General features: G+C 33.4%; 12 protein-coding genes across 12 annotated transcripts; 6 read left to right on the forward strand and 6 right to left on the reverse strand.

Moving 5' to 3' along the window:
• Window positions 1–1196: 1196 nt before the first annotated feature.
• ELE39_000735 (beta transducin with WD40 repeats) lies at window positions 1197–4142 on the forward strand (the record flags this gene model as incomplete). Its single annotated transcript, XM_067343775.1, has 1 exon — window positions 1197–4142. The coding sequence occupies one exon, from the start codon at window positions 1197–1199 to the stop codon at window positions 4140–4142; it is 2946 nt and encodes a 981-aa protein (XP_067202494.1).
• Window positions 4143–4476: 334 nt separating this feature from the next.
• Window positions 4477–6249, forward strand: ELE39_000736 (uncharacterized protein; the record flags this gene model as incomplete). Its single annotated transcript, XM_067343776.1, has 1 exon — window positions 4477–6249. One exon carries the CDS (start codon window positions 4477–4479, stop codon window positions 6247–6249), a length of 1773 nt encoding a protein of 590 aa, XP_067202495.1.
• An 86-nt stretch (window positions 6250–6335) lies between these two features.
• Window positions 6336–6749, reverse strand: ELE39_000737 (LSM domain-containing; the record flags this gene model as incomplete). The annotated part of the gene is made up of 1 exon (XM_067343777.1): window positions 6336–6749. One exon carries the CDS (start codon window positions 6747–6749, stop codon window positions 6336–6338), a length of 414 nt encoding a protein of 137 aa, XP_067202496.1.
• Window positions 6750–7105: 356 nt separating this feature from the next.
• ELE39_000739 (golgi transport SNARE BOS1 secretory pathway) lies at window positions 7106–7768 on the reverse strand (the record flags this gene model as incomplete). Its single annotated transcript, XM_067343779.1, has 1 exon — window positions 7106–7768. The coding sequence occupies one exon, from the start codon at window positions 7766–7768 to the stop codon at window positions 7106–7108; it is 663 nt and encodes a 220-aa protein (XP_067202498.1).
• A 173-nt stretch (window positions 7769–7941) lies between these two features.
• Window positions 7942–10008, reverse strand: ELE39_000740 (uncharacterized protein; the record flags this gene model as incomplete). The annotated part of the gene is made up of 7 exons (XM_067343780.1): window positions 7942–8099; window positions 8156–8534; window positions 8597–9422; window positions 9489–9574; window positions 9643–9759; window positions 9830–9882; window positions 9972–10008. 7 exons carry the CDS (start codon window positions 10006–10008, stop codon window positions 7942–7944), a joined length of 1656 nt encoding a protein of 551 aa, XP_067202499.1.
• A 1156-nt stretch (window positions 10009–11164) lies between these two features.
• ELE39_000741 (XAP5 domain-containing) lies at window positions 11165–11830 on the reverse strand (the record flags this gene model as incomplete). Its single annotated transcript, XM_067343781.1, has 1 exon — window positions 11165–11830. One exon carries the CDS (start codon window positions 11828–11830, stop codon window positions 11165–11167), a length of 666 nt encoding a protein of 221 aa, XP_067202500.1.
• A 264-nt stretch (window positions 11831–12094) lies between these two features.
• ELE39_000742 (kinase CMGC group) lies at window positions 12095–14350 on the reverse strand (the record flags this gene model as incomplete). The annotated part of the gene is made up of 1 exon (XM_067343782.1): window positions 12095–14350. The coding sequence occupies one exon, from the start codon at window positions 14348–14350 to the stop codon at window positions 12095–12097; it is 2256 nt and encodes a 751-aa protein (XP_067202501.1).
• Window positions 14351–14901: 551 nt separating this feature from the next.
• Window positions 14902–16068, forward strand: ELE39_000743 (DNAJ-like molecular chaperone; the record flags this gene model as incomplete). The annotated part of the gene is made up of 1 exon (XM_067343783.1): window positions 14902–16068. The coding sequence occupies one exon, from the start codon at window positions 14902–14904 to the stop codon at window positions 16066–16068; it is 1167 nt and encodes a 388-aa protein (XP_067202502.1).
• Window positions 16069–16354: 286 nt separating this feature from the next.
• ELE39_000744 (uncharacterized protein) lies at window positions 16355–17083 on the forward strand (the record flags this gene model as incomplete). The annotated part of the gene is made up of 1 exon (XM_067343784.1): window positions 16355–17083. The coding sequence occupies one exon, from the start codon at window positions 16355–16357 to the stop codon at window positions 17081–17083; it is 729 nt and encodes a 242-aa protein (XP_067202503.1).
• A 269-nt stretch (window positions 17084–17352) lies between these two features.
• Window positions 17353–17914, reverse strand: ELE39_000745 (kinase binding protein; the record flags this gene model as incomplete). The annotated part of the gene is made up of 3 exons (XM_067343785.1): window positions 17353–17457; window positions 17515–17640; window positions 17714–17914. The coding sequence occupies 3 exons, from the start codon at window positions 17912–17914 to the stop codon at window positions 17353–17355; spliced, it is 432 nt and encodes a 143-aa protein (XP_067202504.1).
• A 565-nt stretch (window positions 17915–18479) lies between these two features.
• On the forward strand, window positions 18480–18917 carry ELE39_000746 (60S ribosomal L27; the record flags this gene model as incomplete). The annotated part of the gene is made up of 1 exon (XM_067343786.1): window positions 18480–18917. The coding sequence occupies one exon, from the start codon at window positions 18480–18482 to the stop codon at window positions 18915–18917; it is 438 nt and encodes a 145-aa protein (XP_067202505.1).
• Window positions 18918–19492: 575 nt separating this feature from the next.
• Window positions 19493–20347, forward strand: ELE39_000747 (ER lumen retaining receptor 1 KDEL recpetor 1; the record flags this gene model as incomplete). The annotated part of the gene is made up of 1 exon (XM_067343787.1): window positions 19493–20347. One exon carries the CDS (start codon window positions 19493–19495, stop codon window positions 20345–20347), a length of 855 nt encoding a protein of 284 aa, XP_067202506.1.
• Between the last annotated feature and the right edge of the window lie 536 nt (window positions 20348–20883).

The raw sequence follows: 20883 nt of genomic DNA on the forward strand, positions 1-20883 counted from the left end.
ATTGAGTAAATATAGAGTTGTTTTGCCCATATTTGGTTCCGGTAATATTTGACTAGATAATATGAATTATTTTATCTGACGGTCACATGGAAGAGGTACTTGTACATTGTTATTCAATTTTCTTGGCTTGTTATTTCGAAGAAGAGTTGTCACTGCTGGATACGCTGTTAAACAATTCGTCCACGTATATATTTTTAATCACCAAAAGTTTATTTGGTTAATACATTTATGCATTATACTACGCCATCATCCGTTATCTCAATTTCTGCCTTATGAATACAACAATTCCTCAACGTCTCTAACAAGCTTGTTCTATTTTTTTTAAATTTTTAACTATTGCCATTAGATGGTTATTTCACTGGATTTTGTGTATTCAAAGCAATATACATAATACTTATAGTAATCTAATGCAGGCTAAGCCGTGCTTTTTTTTTTAGGCATAACAAAGTTGACTTGTTTCAAGATAGAAAAGGAGATGTTTGTTATTGAAAAGGCTTCAAGGTGTTGAGTGAAGGCGGACTCAAGAAACATCGGATTTAGAGATTATTAAAGGATGATGTCGTTATACGTTTTATAATGTGATTCTAGTATCAAGTTATGTTTCAGGTTGTAACTTTTCCTAATGTTTTGGTTAGGCTACAAAGTTAGTTTATGAGAAGAGAGTAAAGGAAAGTGACGTTCTAGTTGATCTAAAGTGGCTCATGCGCTCGAGGTTGCCGGTGGCCGTTGGTATTTTGGTGTTGGCATCTTCGTTGCAATCAACGAGGGTGTGTGGGTATCTGGTGGCGCTCAATTTACATACTTAGTGAGTTAGTATTTGGAGATTAAAGTCCGTATTTGGCTTGATTTTTTAGGTGAGGTTTAGCTTCCAGGTCATGTTTCGTCCGTTTATTGCGCACCAGAAGAGCTACTACCATCTTTCTAGATTGTTTCGGATGCCTCTCATTCCACTGGCCACTTATTTTGAATATGCTCGTTTGGTGACTTTTCGCAAAAAGTCATTTATTATTCAGTATTTCGGAGTTAGAATATTGTATTGCTTAGTTTTTTAATTTTTTGTTTCTTTCTGTTATGGCGGTAATTTGTTTTCTAGGATATACGCGGGAGACGGCTTTGTAGTAGGCGGCAAGTGTGGTATGTAGTAATGTTTGACAATTAGATGTAATGAGATTAATCATTGAATTAAATGAAGTAATATGGAGGTGAATTCGAGTAATTTGTTAGTTCCTTTACATAGCATAGGGTTTGTTACAGATGAAGTTCCGTTTGTATTGGAGAAGCTAGGGGATGAATATTTTATTGTAGTTGCAACAGGTCATTATTATCAAGTCTATGACTTGGACCAACTAAGGATTAAATATATATCCCAGAGAATGGATAAAAGGGTAGAGAATCTAGCTGCAAGGTACGAGACGGTTTATGTGTCAATGGAGAATATAATTGTAGGTTATAATAGGCATGAAAAGATCTTTGAAATTGAACATAAATCAAAAGTAAAAGGAATGCTTGTCCTCGGTGAATTATTGATTTCCTGGGATAAAGAAATTATTATAGTTTCTGAGATAAATTCTAATAGACGAAAATGCGAGATTCTAATAGATATGGATGTTTCTGAAGAGATTGTCACAATTTTACATCCAGCCACATATTTGAACAAGGTATTGGTAGTTACATCAAAAGGATGCGAGCTTTGGAATATAAATACTAAGAAGATGATACATAGATTTTCCTCAATACAAGGTGTTTTACATGCTTCTAAGAGTATGAAGAACAGAATTGATGATAACGACAAACAGAAAATAATTACAGCAGTAACAAGTTCTCACCCAGATGTAGTTGGAATTGGGACTCAAAACGGGATGATATATACACTAGATATTGCAAATGATATGGTTTTGCTTTCTCTTGAGCATATGCCTGAACAAAAAGGGGTGGCAACTATAAGCTTTTGTTCAGAGAAGGCTATTTTGATTTCAGGATGTGAAAATGGAGACGTTGTATTATGGGATTTGGAAAACGCACGAGTTTTAAGTATAATTGACTCTGCTCATGAGTCTGAGGTTGTAAAGGTTCAGTTTATTCCAGGAGTTCTAATGTTCGTTACCTCTGGTCGAGACAATTCATTATTGGAATTTGTTATTGATAATCAAAATACTCCGCCTAGAGAACTTAGATCTAGGAGAGGACACTTAAGCTCAATAATTAAAGCACAGTTTTACAATGCTCTTCCTGAAAAGAGCAGAGACTTGCTTTGTATTAGTAACTTTAAGAATTGTGGGTATCTTGGAAAAACATCTACAATACAACAGCATCAAAATCGTATTTTTTCACAAAATTCTCTTAAAAAGAAGTTTAATGAAAAGTACCAATTTTCCTTTGGCAGGCTACCCCCTGTTATAGATATCTCATTTGCAGAGTCCAGGCACTTTGACTGGCCAAATATAGTAACTATTCATCAAGGAATGCATGAAGTATTTGTTTGGAGTGGGCATAACTTTGCACTAACTCCAAAGTTAATGACACTGGAAAACATCCAAAGGTTTGACAGCAATAAGCAATTTAAGACTAATCAACCTCAAAATTTTGTATCGCATGGTCTAACAGCTAAAAGAAAGTCTTTACCTTTAGCAAAATCTGTCTCAGTTTCAGGCTGTGGAAACTATGTAATTGTTGGATACTCTGATGGATCCATACATAGATTCAATCTACAATCATGTATTCACTCTGGACAATTAACTCTTCCTGCCAATTCTGAAATTAATCAACCAACAATGGAAATCCTTTCTATACATATTTCACACTCCACCATGGCCCTTTGTATTATAAGAGATTTGGATAATTACTACTTATCTGCATGGTCAATTAAACCCATTAAATATTTGAATACCAAGATTATATTAAATAGAGTTTCTATTTTACCAAATACAGAAACTCAAGAAACGTTTATTTCTAAGCTTTTTGGGTATTTATTAGCTTTAGGGTTCTCTGATGGAAGGGTTATTCTCTATGACTTCCAATCTCAAGTAATTTCCAGAGAATTCCAATGTGGAAATCATAATATTTTGGACATTACAATGTCTTCAGATAACAGGTGGATTGTAATTTCTACAAAAAACAGTGAGCTGTTTATTTTTGATATAATTTCTTCAAACCTTTTAGACTGGATTAAATTTAAATCTCCGGCTATTTGCTGTATATTTGATCACTCAGACGCATTCCTAATCACATCTCATGATCAGTCAAAGGGATTACTTTCTGTCTGGGCAAATAAGTATGCTCTTAACGTTTCAGTTGGAATTGAAGGGTTATCGAGTCCTCCTTCTGAACCTTACTATATAGATGACCCTCCTAATAGAATACTTTACTTTGAAGATTCAGAAAAGGACTTAAAGAGTGATAAAGATTCAACAAAAGTATCTGAATGCGGTGACTATGCAAGTTTGTCTGACTCGGATTTACCTGAAAATGGAGACTGCGATCTTTCTTTAGTGGATAGAAAACTAATGTCATTTTCTGGAATTCCATTTCCAACTCTTCAGGCAATCCTGTTTATTGACGAAATTAAAGAAAGAAACAAGCCAATTGAGCCACCGAAGAAACCTGAAAGTGCTCCATTTTTCTTACCAAATACTACAGAATTCTCATCAGCAATTCACAAACCTTCGAAAGAAAACGATAAGGATAAAGTAGTCTCAAAAAATTTATCAGAATCCAGAAATCAAGGTTCATCACTTAAGACGGAACTTCAAGAACTTCTCGGAAAAGCTTCCTTAGATGATTCAGACTCTTTTTTAAGTATTACTGGACTTTTAAAATCCAAATCCCCTTCTGGAGTGAATCTTCTTTTGAGACAATTAGGACCTCTCAGCGGAGGATCTTTCCAAGAAATTTCTCAGATGATTCATTACTTTAATATATCCATATCAAAAAGAGCAGACTCTGAATTGATTCAAACTTATTTAAATATTTTTCTTACAATTCACTCTACAACTATTCTAGAGAATGAGTCTGAATTCAAGGATGTTCAAAATATTATTCTTAAGCTTAATAATCTTGTAAAGAACGACTGGGACTCTCTTCAAAGTAGACTCCAGAATATTTCATGTTTTCTAAAGTTCGTTACCAATATTCAAATGGATTAAGACGCTTCATTTTTTTCCCCCATTTCATTGATTTCAATAATCTCACTTTCTAAAAGTTTAAATAGCTTACTTAAATTCCTCCAAACCTTATAACTTATTTTCTTACAACATTAGTGTTAATAATACATTTTTTTTAATTTTTTTTTATTTATGAAATTCATTTTTAGATTTAGTACCGGTACCTTGGTAAAGTATGATACCGGTATTATTAATTAAATAGAAAAAAATCATTAAGGTTAAAAATAAAAATTTAAATAATCAATTGATGAATTGTTACTATGATTACTTTTTAAAGCTATTTTGATCGTTTTATTCATAATAATATAATATTAATATGAAAGATAAGAATTTAGAACAGTTATTGGAGGTAATAAATGGAAAAACTGCTTATCAAAGCAACTTAGAGGAACTAATATCTAACTCTATACCAGCATTGGAGTCAAGTTTTGAGATTCTTGAATTGAAAAAGAGGTTATCTATTATTAAGTTTTCATTAGGACTAATGGAAGTTAATTCAGATTCCAAAACTTTTCATCAAGCAAGAATGTCCTTATTGGCATTAGTTTTAGAAAAGGAAGAAATCAAGGAAATTCTTGAATTCAACTTTAAAGGTTTTAATCCTTCAATCCATATTTTACATTCTGTGGAAATTGCTTCTTTGGAAATTAGGTTATATTTGGAATCTAAGCTTGTGGAGTTAGAAGACTGTAAATTTAGCGTTGATAAATCAAAGGATAAGCAGCAAGTACAAGAAGATGATGAAATTGGTCTATTAACAAGTAGCTTTAGAATCTTGGATTCTCTCCTTACTCAGTTAAACAAAGATGAGAACTTGGATTTTCTGGGATCCTCTGAGAAGATTACAGGAGTTCAGGTAGTGGAATTATTAGATTCGTTAAAAGGCACTGCAAAGTATTGTATTGAATTTGTATTGGACATCGAGGGAATTATTCAGGATGAGTATGAGATGAACCTTAATAAGGGAGTATTGGAGCTTAAAGACAATACTCTTCCTAAAACTTCAAATTTGTATTGGATTATTTACTACTCTTGCTCAATATCATCAAAATGGCAAATTAACGAACCTGATCAAGATCTTGATAAGTATACTAAATTGTTAGAAATAGCATCCAGATATTTAAATCCTCTTCACTTTGCCTCTGTATTTCCCACACTAATCCATTTATCTGTAATAGACTGGGCAAATATTCCTGGGATATTAGAGACTTTACTGACATCCATGCTTTCATTCTGTAGCTTAATTAAAAAAGAAAATAAGAAACAAGGGATTTATAGTGGATTATATTACGCAGCGCTATTAATTACATCCGCCTGGTGGTCTCCAGGAATAGATGCATATAGAACGACAGCTTCAAAAATAAAAAATGGTTCAAGATCTCTTGAATATATTTCAAGAAATTATTTAAATCTTGATCATTTAGATAAGATACAAGATGGTAAAATCTCTTTATTGGAACTTAAAGTGGAAGAAAAGCAGAAATCTGGGACAAATATGCCAGAGTTCGTGCCTTTAGATACAAATTCAATTCCTGAATACTCATTTGAGGATAATCCTGGAGTAGATAGAGTTCGAAGAATTTCACTTATTATTTTCGGATTAATTAAAGAGATTTACCAAGAAGGTGTTCATCAGTTACAAGGAGACCATATAAATAAAATATCATTTATTAGTTATCTGGATAACCCAAATTCACAACATTTTGAGAGATACTCAGCCTTTATTCAGACCCTTATTTGCACTCTAACACTATTAACTTGTAGAATCCAAAACTCTTATGTGCCATCAGAACTTTGGAGCATGATATTTAAACTAATTATTGTATTAACACCAAAATCTAGTAAAGGTTACTACTACGATTCTCCCAGAAAAATCACATTTTTCATTTCATTACTTAGATCTACAGCTATTGCATTCTCAAGTGGATATTCTGATCAAGCTAAACAGTTCGATAAATTACTTGAGAATCTAAAAATTGAAGCTACATATAATATTCCAAAACTGATAATAAGGGACGATTGTGAGGAATTCTCTGAGCAAGATGAAGAGTCAATCAAATTCTTCCGTAATTTACTAGATATTAGTTAGATATGTTTTATACTAGGCAACACTTAAAATATACAAAATCATATAATTAATTATAATCTGTCATAACTACTCCCTTGAATATAAATCTACTTATTGCCATGAATATTCGGAGGAAAAGGAGGGATTCCTGGAGGCGGAATGGGCAAACCTCCAATCGAAGGATTAATTAATGGGAATTGTCCAGGAGGCGCAATAGGAGGAATTAAAGGACCTCTTGTTACAGTCTGAATATTTCCTGCAAAAGTAGGTTCAACAGGCTTGGCTGATTGATTTTTTGGGGGTGCTTCTGCAACAAAAGTTACAATATTTTCTCCTCTAAGCATTATTAATCCAAGTGATCTCTTTAGCTCTTTTGACTCTTCTCCTTTCTTTATCTGTCTATATTCTTGACAATCAGACAACACCAAATTCATATGCCTGTCAAATGCCATCAAATTCCCGACCATAACTCTGTCATCTTGAACAGTTACCCTTATTCTATAATTAATATATTTCTGCATATTTCTTCTTTTCAATCATTTAAGTTGTAATTTCTACTAATTTTTTATTTGATCACAAAAATTCCCGCCTAATGTACAAAAATACTTTGAAGCTTAAGGTGTTGAAGTTTTTTAGATGAAATAATCATCGAGTAGTTATTAAGATTAAGGGATACATAGTAAGAAAGTATGATTTCCAAATTATATTGATCAAGCAATTGCACTGGAGTAATTGGCAGATTTTTCTTTATTTTATTTTTGTCCTAACAAATAACTAAAGACAAAAGATAATAGTATTTGGATGAAATAGTGATATTGTACAATATATAATTGAAATATTCCTGAAAAGTAAGGCAAGGCACAAGACTATTAATTTCTCACTTAAGATAAACATAGTGAATAAATAAATACATAGTAATAAAAATCAGTGATGTAAGGAAAATACATCCATAAACTAGAATCTGGTCGACTAGGTTTCGTCTCTCGATATTTGAAAGCAAAGAATGGCTGATTCCTAGTCTACTTGCCATATCTAGGGCCCTTTTCCTGACAGATTTAAGCATTTTATTTTGGTTCTTAAGGCTAAAAACAATACTCCTTGCTTGCTCTAGTGCATGATCAATAGCAATGTGACTCTCTTGCCAAATGGCCTTTTCACGTATTAGAGCTGCGACCCCACCATTATTTCCTGGGGAAGAATACGATAACTTCTTCTGTTCCTCAATTTGACTTTTGTGAATATGGTCTAACTGCTTTGAAATAGATTCTCTTAGAGAATTGGAATCTGATACTAGATTATCAACTCTCCGGTCCCAAATCTTTTCTTGAGAACGGTCGATGGATCTGGAAGATTTCAATCTACCAAGAACCTGTTTTAATTCGGTTACTTGCCTACAAAAGTCATTAAGAATAGCTGATAACCTCTGTTGTAAAGCAATTGAACGATCCAGCCCTAACTCAAACTGCTCTAGCAGTCTTTCTGCCTCATTTTTTGATTTTGTTGCCTTTGGATACAAAGCAGAGAGTGTTTCTAAGCTCATTTAATTTTAAACTCTCTGATTTGTTTCTTATTTTTCGGATATATTTACTTTATATAACGCCAGCTTTGGCGCCATCCTGCCATACAAATTTGGTCTTTAATTATTACATGGATAATAATCACTTAAAAAGAAAAGGAAAAAAATAGACTGGAGAAACATTTAATTTCTTAACTTTAGAGGGCTTCCTCTTTTTCAAATACATAGTCGTCAGAATCCAATTCATTGTTTTCTGCTTGAACCTTTATATTAGGCCCTTGTTCCATTCTACTAATAAACCAATTACAAAAAATAACATTTAGTCGTTCTCTGAGCTTTTCTTCATCGTTTCCCTCTAAAAAAAATTAGAAAAACATAGTTTTAATTGTGTGATTACTACAAAAAACCCACCTAATAACTCCGATAAATTTTTTGAATTCTCGGGGTCACATCGAGAAAGAATTTCAAATAAGCCACTTTTGAATACTATGGAGTCCGACCTCATTACCATAGACGCCAAATTCTTAGAAATAATTGGTGAGTATCTTTCTACTGAACTTTTGTAGTTAAATTCTTTGATATTAACAAGTTCTGTTGAAAATTTAGTCTGACAACTTTTCATTAAACTTTTTAACGACTGTTGAATTATTGTGGAAAGACCAACATTACTTTTCAAACTACTTTTTCCCAAAGTACCGTACTGAATTCCGTGACCTTTAACATTAATAAATAGAACTCTAATAGCAAATTCAACAGTTGGAATTACCATTATTGGAAGCAAGAATTCACTCTAAAATTATTAAAATTCTCAGATTAAACCCTAATATTTCGTTATTATAATAGATAACTTACCCCACAAAATACTGAAAGCTTCTCATGATGATTTTCCACAAACTCATCTTTTTTGACCAATTTCATTCCAAAAGCAGCACCTTTTTTTCTAATGAAGCTTTTAACAGACGTTACAATATCGCAATATTCTGTATCCTTACAAATAATTGGCATTCCATTTGAGAAGCGGTAAATGTAAAGATAGCCTGGCTTTAAAGAAGGGTTTTGTGAAATACTGGATATATTCAAGTTTGGTTGGTTTTCTTTATCAATATTCTGATACTCCAAATCACTATTTTGGGATTTTTTTTTCACATCAAATTCTTTTAAAAAGCCAAAAACTGAGTTGATCTTGTATTTAGACCCCTTATTACTTGAATACTGGACAAAATTGTCCTGAAATATATCGGAAAAAGACAAATTGATATCTCCTATTTTCAACTCAGAAGCATCTATCTTCATATTTGTTCCAAAGCTTAAGAAAATATGACTATTCCAAAATTTAGAAAGTACCAGGTAACTTTGGATTTTCTTGAGACATGAGTTTGCATAAAGCTCCATTGAAAAGTATTTCTCCTGCAAGTATTCTAGTCCTAAACTCATTTTCATAGATACTGAGAATTCAGTTATCCAATCCCAGCTGGTATGATCAAAACTTTCACTATTTCCCACATAAAAAGAACCATCACTCAAATTACAAAGCAGTGTGAATTTCCAAATCTTATTCCCCATCCTCATTTTAACTTTAACACTCCCTTCTCCATGTTGAGTAGCATACAGCAATATCATTTTAAGACCCACACCAAACTGTCCTGTGTAATAAGAATCTCTTTTATTTACTTTCTTACTGTAAGATTAATCAGAATTCAAAACTCAGTCAATAGTTTCAGATGTAATTAATTCCTAAACTTACTTTGTTCCAAAAAGAGTTCCTAATAGGTCAATTGATTCTAGAGGTATTCCACAACCGGTATCTCTTACAATAATGTTTATTCTTGCCTGAAGGTTCATTCAACCAAATTAATAAAGCATTGAATCTATCGATTTAAATCTCATATTTCACTTACCTGATCATCTAATTCCAAATTTTCAAAGTTCACAGAAACCCCTATTCTTTTTGGTAAATCATGCCACTCTGCTTTTGCCTTATTATTGCATGCATCAATCGAGTTATCAAAAAGCTCCTAAATTAACAGTAAAAAAAAAAAAATTAAACCAAAAGTTACATTCAAATCCATTACTTGTTTAACGCACCTTAAAAGCCATAAAAGGAGCATTTTCAGAGTCGAACCCAGTAATACCAATATCTAAAGAAGAATAGAAAAAAGTTAGTTGTTACGTGAACTTCACTCAAAGTAATGATATATATATCACCTGAGAATCACACCAAACTTACTTTCTGAAAAAAAATTAATTGCCGAGATATTCGACATTTTAAAAATACCTTTTTAGATCAATGCAAATCATTTCTCTGATTCACTTCAAACTTAATATTTTTTCACACATTGGTTGTCAATTATGACTGTGGGGATATGGCGCCAAATAGAGTTATAATAATTTCCTAAATTAATTTTCAATAACTTTAAAAAAAAAAATCTGAAAAGATTTTCAAATAACAATTAGTAAACTTTAATATTGTGCTTTGTAGTAGTGAAAATAATGAGATACTCACAAATATACTCTAAACTTTTATATGACAGGATCCTAAAATTGAATCAAATATATTTGAACGTAATTCAGAGTGGCATTTCTAAGGTAAGAATAAATTATTAAGTCCCTATTCTTGGAGAAAAAATTAATTTTCTTTTAAATTACGCAGATCTACCATAAATTTGTCCTTTTTTGGTACAGATATGCAAAGAAAGTGTTTCATTATGGTTTAATACCAGGTACATATTTATATACCTTGTGGAAAGAGGATGAGTTTACACTAAATCCTATCAAGTTAGCACGGGTTCTGATTTAAGATACCTAGTAGCGGCTCCTATCGTCCGTCTTCCCTTAATTTTTATACTCGCTTTAATTCGATAATTTTTTTTCTTTTTTTGATTACTCTCCTCTCATACTATATGGCTTGTTAAACTTCCCAGGAACATAGTTTTCCCATCTATATGCAGGGAAAACGTGTTTGTTCTTTTCGTACCATTGTCGTTTAACTACTTTTCCTGCATGAGACTGAACGATTTTGAAGAATAATATTTTAATTAGGTTATGTCAATTAATAACGAAAAAGAAATGTTACTTGACTTACCTCAGTAGTTTCTTTTCTAACATCGCTCTTTTCACGAATATCATCAAATACATTAAAGTGAAATAAGGGGCCTAAAATTTTTCAAAAATACAGCTAGGTAAAGCTTGACTAAACTTCACTTTTAAGCCTAAGCTTACCTGATTTCCCTCTAGCTTTGGTCTTTATAAGCTCATGAAAAGTAATTGTGTGAGGTAAAATTACGTCTTCCTTGATATACATGAGAGATGCACTTTAATAAGTAAATTTGAAGGGAGAAGTTATCAAATTTTGATATTTGTGAGAATCAACAGAAATTAAATACTTTCAATCGATTCTACATTCTTAAAATCAGTTCTAACTTACCTGGAAAGCCTTGAGAACTCTTTGAACTCTGATTTCAGCTTTATCCTGCATTTCTCTAGAAACTCACCGATTGTTGTATTTCTCTGAACATGAACAGACCTTCTGTGGCCACTTCCGTCCCAATATGAAAATACAACTTCAATAATCTCTTGCTTCAGCTTCTCTTCCCTTTCGAACTCTTCTAACCTAAGCTTTTCTTTTGCATTGAGTTCTTCAAGTTCTCTTTTCTTGTCGGGAAGAAAGGAAGTATCTATAGATGTATCTTTTCCAATTGTATTAAAGTCCAACTCTAAGCATTTTTCTCGAAATTTTGTGGACTTGTTTTCTTCTAATAAAGATTCTGTTTTAGCTTTTGAAGCACTTTCTATAAGTGTATAGTCTGAATGGTTTTTTTCATCAGGAATCTGGTCCGGTGCATCGTTAACTTGATCAAATTCAAATGACAAAGGATTATATTTCATTTTCTTAGGTTTGATTTCCTGAATAATCTTTGTTTTCCTTGGGTTATTTTCAGGCTTAATTCCTCTCCGAACGTCGTTCATGTGTTTTTTGTAAGTTTCCATGGAAACAAGGCCTATAGTTCTTGACCTAAACTGCTCTTCATCCTCAGTTGACTTGCTATAAAACATTTCATCTATGGTTCTCATACTTCGCTTCTGCATTGCGTACAGAACTAATACACAAGCGAAGTTACAAAGCAAACAAAACAAATATTTGAAAAAACTACAAAGATCTTACATGAATTATGATTTGAAAAAATTTTAGTAAAAACACGGGGCTTGCAGTTAACTATAAAATAGAGATATCCCGCTAAGCATAGAAATAACGTGGAGGTAAAAACTCCAAGGGATAATTTGAATAAAGGAGAAAAAAACAATAAGAGCAATATAGAAAATGAACCCAAAAATACACGCTAATTCTCTCACTTATGAATCAAGGGTCTTCTTAAATTGATTAAACCACTCAGATAATTCTTGTTTAATAGACAGATTCTTATAATCCCCTTGATCGTTCTCAGAAATGGTAAGAGATTGTAGATCTCTAGAGATATTCTCTTCATCTACTAAAATAAGAGGTCTTTCAATACGAGCTAACATATTCTCCAAGTAATCCGAGCTTACACCTCTAATACGTAGCCATGGGTGATCAAGCAAGGTCTGAGCTCCAGGTCGCATTCTGGGGTCAAGGGCCAAAAACGAATGTAGGAACGAAGAAAAGTTATGAGCCTCAAATTTGTTGATACAGTATTTATGAATAAGAACTGACTTAAGATCCCAATATTGAAGTTTAGAAATTTTGTGCAATTTATTGTGCTTATTAAAGAATCTTTTAGAATGCTTTCCTGATTTGATTAAAGACTTGGGAAATTCTCCAAGAAGCTCAATTATCTGAGCAAGATGGTCATCGTCGCTACCAAAATCCTCCGTTGCCTTGGGAGTAAAGAGAAGATCGCCGGTTAAAAGCTCAAAGATTGTACATCCTAAGCTCCAAATATCAGCAGACCAGTCGTAGCCTGCCCCCACAATAACCTCAGGGCTTCTATACTGTCTGGTTTGAATATCTTGGCTGAAATGCTTATTCACCCAGCAAGCATTACCAAGATCAACGATAAAATACTCAGCTTCACTTCTGGAAAACGTGTTGGGATTCGTACTAATTTGTTTAATAACATTAGAAACTTCGATAATTTTTTCCTCATTTACCTCAAAACGAATGGCTTTCGGATTTGCCTTCAAGTTCTTTGAAAGCTTATGATTTTCCTGCGATAACAACTCTGATCCGCCAACATAACTTTTGTTCCATTGGTTAAGAGGAAGTAAATGCGTATATCTTTGCTCATCACCTGCAATATACTGCTGAGGATGGTAAACTTCGTACAAGTGATGGTGATAGGGTGGCTTTATAAGAGGAAACTGGTTCAAGTTATTCATGTTAGAATTGAAGCTAAAATTCTCCAACTTGCTCTGCTCTGTACAGCTTTTGTCAAACTTCTTTGAATTAAAGTTGATTTGATAATAACTTGAATGGGTTGGATCTGAAGGCATTGGCTTCAAATGAAGCTTTAAAAATGGAGGAGTGGGTAATCTCTTTCCTTTATCACAAGTTTCAGTGTTGCTGATCTCACCAGGTACACCTTCAAGGCCGCATTCTTCAGCGTTAATTGACTCTGTGGCCTGAGAACCCAACTTTTGCTTGTTTTTTCTCTGGTTCTTCCTCTTTAACCTTCGTCTTTCTTTGGCGTTTAAACCTTGATACTGGGATAAATTTCCATTATTTGAATCATTAGTATTACCAGTATAAATGGAGTTAGCTGTCGTTGAAATTGTCATTTCAGTTGTTGTAAATTTGTCTCTAATATTATTGTCAATATTGGAACTATTCTGAATATGGTGGTCATCCGCCTCTTTAATGATTGAAGAACCAGTATCATCCTTTTCTTCAGTAGCAATAACTCTAAAGTCAACCATAGGAATAGGAGAGCTTGAAACGACAATGTTTTCAGGCTTAATATCAGTGTGGATCACTCCACAAATACGATGCAAATAGTCCAATCCAATCAAAGAATGTGCAGCAATCTTCCTGACTACGTCAATCGGAACTCCTTTGTAGTCGTACAAACTGATTAATTGCAAGATATTTGGCCCCAAGACTTCAAATACCATACATACATGTTGGCCATTTGGACCTGAAACCTCAAAGTAATCAATAAAACCCACAACACCATTAAAGTTCTTTGAAACTGGACGAGTGAAATTTTCGAGGCAGCTTTCCAAATGTCGGTTCAAAGACTCCCTCCACTCCTCCCCATTAACATGGTTCTTGGTAGCAGTTAATATCTCCATTTCATCGTATGCAGCTTGTCGGTACTCCTGGGCTCCCTTTTGGAACTTTAAAGCAAAATATGCAATAGGTGTGCTTAGCGTGTCAATCGCCAGCCATACTGTTGAAAAGTGGCCCCATCCCAACTTTGAAACAATTAAATATCTACCATTGTAAACCTCCCCAATTGATACTGGATGGTAACCTCCTACTTTGTAGTCTTCCTGAGATTCATTCCAACAATCCGCTGGAATAGTTGGCTCGTCATAATCACGTTCGATATTCTGATTCTCTTCGCCCATCTGAAGATGTTGGCTTCCAAGACTTTGGTTTGGGTTGCTCATTTTCCCCAAATTCTCCATTATTATAAAAGTGTATTTACACTTGTAAGGAATTTAAAATAATCAATTCGCTTTAAAACTATTAAAAGTTTGTGATAAACTTAAAACATCCTAGCTAAGTCTTTGATAAATTTGATTAGTATAAACAACTTTATAGATAAATTTCAATTTATCAAGTCCCTTGGTATCTCAACCAAACTTCTTATTTTTTATATTATTAACTCCAATATTATCTTAATCATTTATCCATGTCCACTCTTTTAGCGCCAAACGTGGTAACTTAAAACACCGGTATACCACTTAAAAAAAAAATTAATACAAACTTCATGTAATATAATAAAGTTGGCACTTACTTGTTTACTGCTCAAATTAATCGAAAGCCATCCTGACTTTATTTTTATGAACAATAGCATTTAAATATTTGTGCAGGTTAATATTCTGTGTGTATCGAGTAAATTAACACACTAAATTTTTTGATTCCTAAAGTTGGATAATTAAGCAAGAATATTGAGATTTTCATTGCTATAATACTGCATTTTAAGGTTTAGGGAGCTGTTTCTCATCTTTTCAAAATGATGGAAAGTATTCTTATTCAAGGTTTGGTTGGATCAATCATTATTTATATGGTTTTTTCAAGGGGGAAAAACAACCTTCTTTTATTTCCAACTCTCAATAAGTTCAGACATATTATATCTATTTCCTTATGCTTGTGTATAATAGCTTACACTATTGTTTTAAAACCAAAGACATACTATGATATTATTCAAGTAGATAGATGGGCTCCTAGAACAGAACTGGTTCAAGCAATTAGAATTGCTAAGAAGAAGTATCACCCTGATAAAAACAAGTTAGATGAAAAGTCAAGTTATACTGAGCTTTTCTATGAGATTCAAAAGATTGAGACTGTCTTCAGTTCTGAAGCTAAGAGAAATAATTATAACAAATATGGGGATTTTAGAGCTGATGGTATTATTGAAGATAGAAATATTATTCTATGCCTTATTTTAGGCATTGCTTTCCATGTGTATTCCTGCTTGTTTGGCCTATTCTTATCGTTCCCTTCCATATTCAGAAAGTCTAGAGGATTATTTCCTGTATATTCTATTGCAGTCTTTTGCGCTGAGCTCCACATGAGACTTTCTGATGACCCTAATCCACTTTCATTTTTGCCAGTTATTGGTGGGCTTCTTCCCTTTGAAAAAATTCTAGTCTTGAGATCTCTTTTCACCTGCGTTTTGATCATTTCCTTCGTTTATGCCTCTAATTATTACCGAGATTATGATGAAATTCTTAATGGTATGCTTAAGGGAAACTTGATTACTAACAAAAGGATTATTGATCTGACTCAATCCCTTATTGTTCAGCTTCAGACTCATGGGGTGGGTTCTACCACTTCTACAGCTGGTGGTCAAAACAAAAACAAAAAGAAAAGTAATTCGTCGTCATCATCTAATGTTAATCCTCCTCCTCCAAAGATTAAAGTAGATAGTGATAATGAGCAGGAGGATCTCCAGTTAGAGGCAATTCAGCAGCTCAGTGAGCCTCTCAAAGAGCTTGCCTCTACAATGAACGAAGCCCAGAAAAAGCAACTTCAAACTGTCTTAAGCATTGCTTTTGCTGCCAAGGGAAAGGAAAATAAAAAGGAAGGTGGGTTTTTTAGTCGGATCTTTGGAAGCAGTTTCTTTTGGATTATTTTGATTGGCTATGTTTTTCAAATTATCAAGAGCTACCTTTCTTAGGTTGTTCAACATATATAGATTTAATTATAGGCTTTAAACGGAAGCTACGTAACCATTAATTCCTCTTACCTAAAATTTATTGTTCTAGCAATTTTTCCCTATTGGACAGGGGATCTTTTTCCTATTGTATTTATTTCTACTGTGGTCAGGGCCTAGTCCAAATTTGGAAGTCCCAAAAGCCATCACATTTTAATTTTCTTCAGCAAATCTAGTAGTTTGTGAATTTAATTATAGATTAACAAACCTGATAGTAAATAAACAGTAAAAACAAATCACTGAAAAGAAAATGAAGCTATCAGAAGGAGCATACAAAGCTAAATTGGCTGATATGGTTGGTAACTATAAAGATGTAATTAAAGTACTCACTGAATCTTCAGATTTTAAAGACAACTCTCTCATATTGCTATTAGCAGGGTCTTTGAGAAACAGAGTCACTTCAATTCGAAGTTCGCTTAAGTCAATTAAGAGCCAAGAAGAAAAGTTAAGAAAGGAAAAGAATCTCAATAGTCAATTTACCCAAGTTATTGACGAGATTAAACGAGATTTTGAAGAGTCTATTCTGCTGGAAAGCGAAGACGTCATACGTATTATTGATGATAACTTGTTAATGTACTCAGAAGAAGGCACTAGGGCATTTTGCATTAAGCTGAAGGGAGATTTAATGAGGTATAGAGCTGAAATTCTCAAAGATGAGGAGAAGAAGCAATGCATCAAACAGGCCGTTGAGTTATATGAAGATGCGCTTCAACGTGAAAGATCGTTCCTAGAAAAATACCCATCAGATCCCTTGTACTTAGCAACAGTCCTTAATTATGCTATTCTCAAGTACGACTTATTGGGCAATCCAGAGGGAGCAATGAAGTTTGCAAATAGAGCTATTCAAGCAGCAGAGAATTCCAGATCAGAATCTGAACCATTTTCTGAAAATACTGAAAAACTGATAAAAATCTTAAAGGATAATGTATCTCAATGGGAACAAGGGTCTAGTGGTTTGCTAACTAGTGCATTTTTTTAAACATCTTTAGTACTAACTAAGCCTCTAAGTATTTCATTAATATTAATGGTTTGCAAATCTTGATTATTAGAAATTCCGACCATCTGAATTGAGTTATTTAATAGTAAGAGATAACTAGAAGACATTTTTCCATACTTACCTTGATAATTTCTGAAACTTCGTGAACCTTGGGTAGGTTATCAATAAAATCTACCTGGCCCTGAATTAGTTTAAGGAAATCCTCAATCTAAAAATGAAGTTAAAAGAAAATCCATCTAAAGAAGAATAGATCACTCATTACTACTTACTAAATCCCCCTTATCAATATTAACAAACAAACAGACCACATCTTTGGTAGTATCTGTGATTCCAAATGTCTTTAATGATGCTGAAATCTAAATCAAATGTATTAGTGCTATTTATTAAAATTAGAATAAACTTTTCTAACTTACATTTGTTGAAGGAGACATATTATATATGACTTCTGTCTCAAAGGCTCTGGTTTTTGTTTTACTTTGAAACTTTCTTCTCAATAAACAAGTTGAAAGGGAAATTAAAATGTGCTCCAAGCTATATATCTGAAAATAGACATTAAAAAGAAAAAATTATGCTAGTCAGTTTGGAAGAAAATTTATCCGTAAATCAACGCACCATTCTTGCATTCATTACTATTACTGATTGGCTAGATTGATCTTGAGCCAATTCTAGCAATTTTGGATGATTTTTTTTCATGAGAATTTTCAAGAGCTCTTTGGAATTGTGGATATCTCGAACTAAGCAAATAGAAACAAACTCCCCTTTGAGAGACTCACCAAGAGTGTATCTTTGGAGTTTTTCTTGAATAGAAGTCATCTGGAATATCTAATTTTCTAATACAAGGTCCGAATTGGAATATACAATATTGACAAGCCACGTACATAAAACTCAATTGCATTCAGATCCTATTCAACTATGATCAAATAGCCTAAAGCTTCTCAATTCACACACACAGCTTAATCCTGAGGTATTTCTGTGATTTTTATTCTTACTTTTTCTTTTATTAGATTTAACTTTTCATTAACGGCATTTCTCCTTCTCAGTATTTAATTATTACTTTTAAATTATTCCCACAAAAAAGTAGCCCGCCAAGGTGATAGACATAGACTTCTGGCACAGGACTAAAATAGCCGGGCACGTATTAAATTGTCTCAAAGGTTTAATTGAGACAAGAAAAAAAAGAAAATAAATAGGTAATTAATAAGGAAGAGTTGATAAGTAGAGAACTAATAGTGTCCAACTTGGGTTAAATACTGTCAAAAGAACTAATTTTGAAAATTAATTAAAAAGAAAAAGACCGCAAGGTTGGAATAAACAAAGAAATAAATAATTCTTTAGGTTAATTTGTTCAGAGTTTAAACTAGGGAGAAATTTATTGAAGATGGCAAAATTAATGAAACAAGGTCGTGTGGTTGTATTGCTTAATGGCCGTTATGCAGGAAAGAAGGCTGTTGTTGTGAATACTTTTGAATCTGGAACAAAGGACCGTCCATTCCCATTTGTTCTAGTAGCAGGTGTTGAGAAGGCTCCATTAAAAATACATAAGAGATTATCTAAGGAAAAGCTTAAGAAGAAGTCCACAATTAAGCCATTTTTGAAGTCAATAAATATGAATCATGTGATGCCAACTCGTTATGTGGTTTCTGACTTTGACATTAAGCCACTTCTCCAAGGTATTGATATGCAGGAAGCTGACGGTAAGAAGCAGGCATTGAGAGCTCTTCATCTCGCTTTTAATGACAAGCTCATCAACATCCAATCTGAAAAGGGTAAAGCACCAAAGGATTTGATTTTCTTAAGAAAACCTTTAAGATTCTAACTCTTTATAGACTAAATCATCTTAATATTTATTTTTGAAAGATATGATTCGGTGTTTTTCTCAACTGGCTTGTCTGTTTGTTCTATGTTACTTCTGTTTTGTTTGTCCAGAGTTGCCTTTGGTAATTTTTCCCCGAAGTTTTCGGCGTGTTGGAAAGCGTGGATAAGTTTGTAGATTTTGTAACTCTGTTCTCGTATACGTTCTAGTCACTAAACACAGAAAAGTTCTAAATTCACTACTCAAAGTTACAAATAGACATAATCGTTGCTTTTTCCAAAATTTGCCTCAATATTTAGATTCGGCCAGTCACTACTGCTAATCAACCCACAACCATTTAATTAAAACATTTTCTACATTCGAATTATATTAAATAATAAAGTTCCCGCCAAGGTACCTATAATGGGCTAATTTTTTAAGGCGCCAAACAACTAACCCACATTTCAAAACAACACGGGAACTCATTTTTAATTAATAGGAACAAGGTTTAAGAATAATCCTTTGGGATTATTTAATAAGATAGAAATCCGATTGAGAATCAAGTATATAGGTTTTTGAGTAAGCTTGGTCAGAAAATTATGGAGGTGGTAAACTCTGCAGTAACAATAATAAGCGATCCCGAAAAGTGTAGAACTTGGGTATCCCAACATAAATCTTCAGTGAAAGCTTACATTTCCCTAGCTGTATTTTGTGTGATTGTATTCTTTTTCCTCTCTGATGGTGACTTCTCATTTCTTTTGACCCTATCGTCCTTAACGTCAGCCTTCAGTTTCGCAATGGTTTGCCTCAAGATTGAAATCACAAAGTCTTGTGCAGGAGTGTCTCTTAGAATGATGGAAGCATATGTTATTTTAATTTTTGCAAGGTTGTGCTCTATTATTCCATTTGAAGGATATTTGCCTTACGATCGAAGTGGTGATTGGTTATACCAGACTTTAGAGGCAAGTTGTATGATTATAGCAGGTACTATTGTATACTTATGTAGATACAGATACAAGGAGACTTACGACCCAAATTCAGATGAATTCAATAGTATGTATTTGATCATTCCCGCATTCTTAATGGCACTTGTATTTCATCCCTCTCTCAATTCATGGATGCCTGCAGACATTGCCTGGACTTTTGCTCTATACCTTGAAAGCGTTGTTGTACTCCCTCAGCTCTTTATGTTCCAGAAGGAACGCAAGGTCGTTCCTTTTACTAGCCATTTTCTTGCTATGCAGGCTGTAAGTAAAGTACTAGCTTTCATCTTTTGGATCTCTTCCTACACAGAGCTTAACGACCCATCCAAAGTTCTCAAGAAACATGTTGGATACTGGGTTATTATAATGCAGATTGTACAGCTTGCACTCATGGGAGACTTCGTTTATCATTATGCTAGATGTATAACAAGAGGTGTGCCGGTTCAGTTCATTCTTATGGAAAACGTTTAATCTCAACTCTTCTTGAATTTCTAGCTAAATAATTGCACTAGTCTCTAACATATAAGACTAATTCCTCTGGAGAAAGGCACATATATATTGGAGCAATTCATTCCGGGATTTGCACTCCCTTAATCTTATCTACTAATACGGTTAATCAACAATTAATAGTAGCATTTCTAACTGGTCTACTAATAGAGATATGTCATTCAATTTTCTAACAATCTATTAAATCATTGTTGTTCTCTAACTGTTTGTACTCTGCTCATCTTATAAGAAAATTCACGCTTCTAACTTAAAACGGAAATTCTCCCCTACTGTCACTATAGAGATACGTTAATTCAGTAACTAGGAGTTTTGGGCAGTGCTAATACCCAACTAAAGCCTCTTAAAACTGATCCCCATTCAAGTACTTTAATAGTTCTTTTTTAAAATACCTACATTTTCCGCCTCTATACAATATTTTTCCCATATTTTAATATTTTGCATGCAAATTATATATCTAAAAGTGGCGCCGAAATGGCTTGTATATAATATCCATGCCTGCG

Source organism: Cryptosporidium sp. chipmunk genotype I, assembly GCF_004936735.1.
Source record: "Cryptosporidium sp. chipmunk genotype I strain 37763 chromosome Unknown contig_14, whole genome shotgun sequence".
Lineage (NCBI taxonomy): Eukaryota > Apicomplexa > Conoidasida > Eucoccidiorida > Cryptosporidiidae > Cryptosporidium > Cryptosporidium sp. chipmunk genotype I.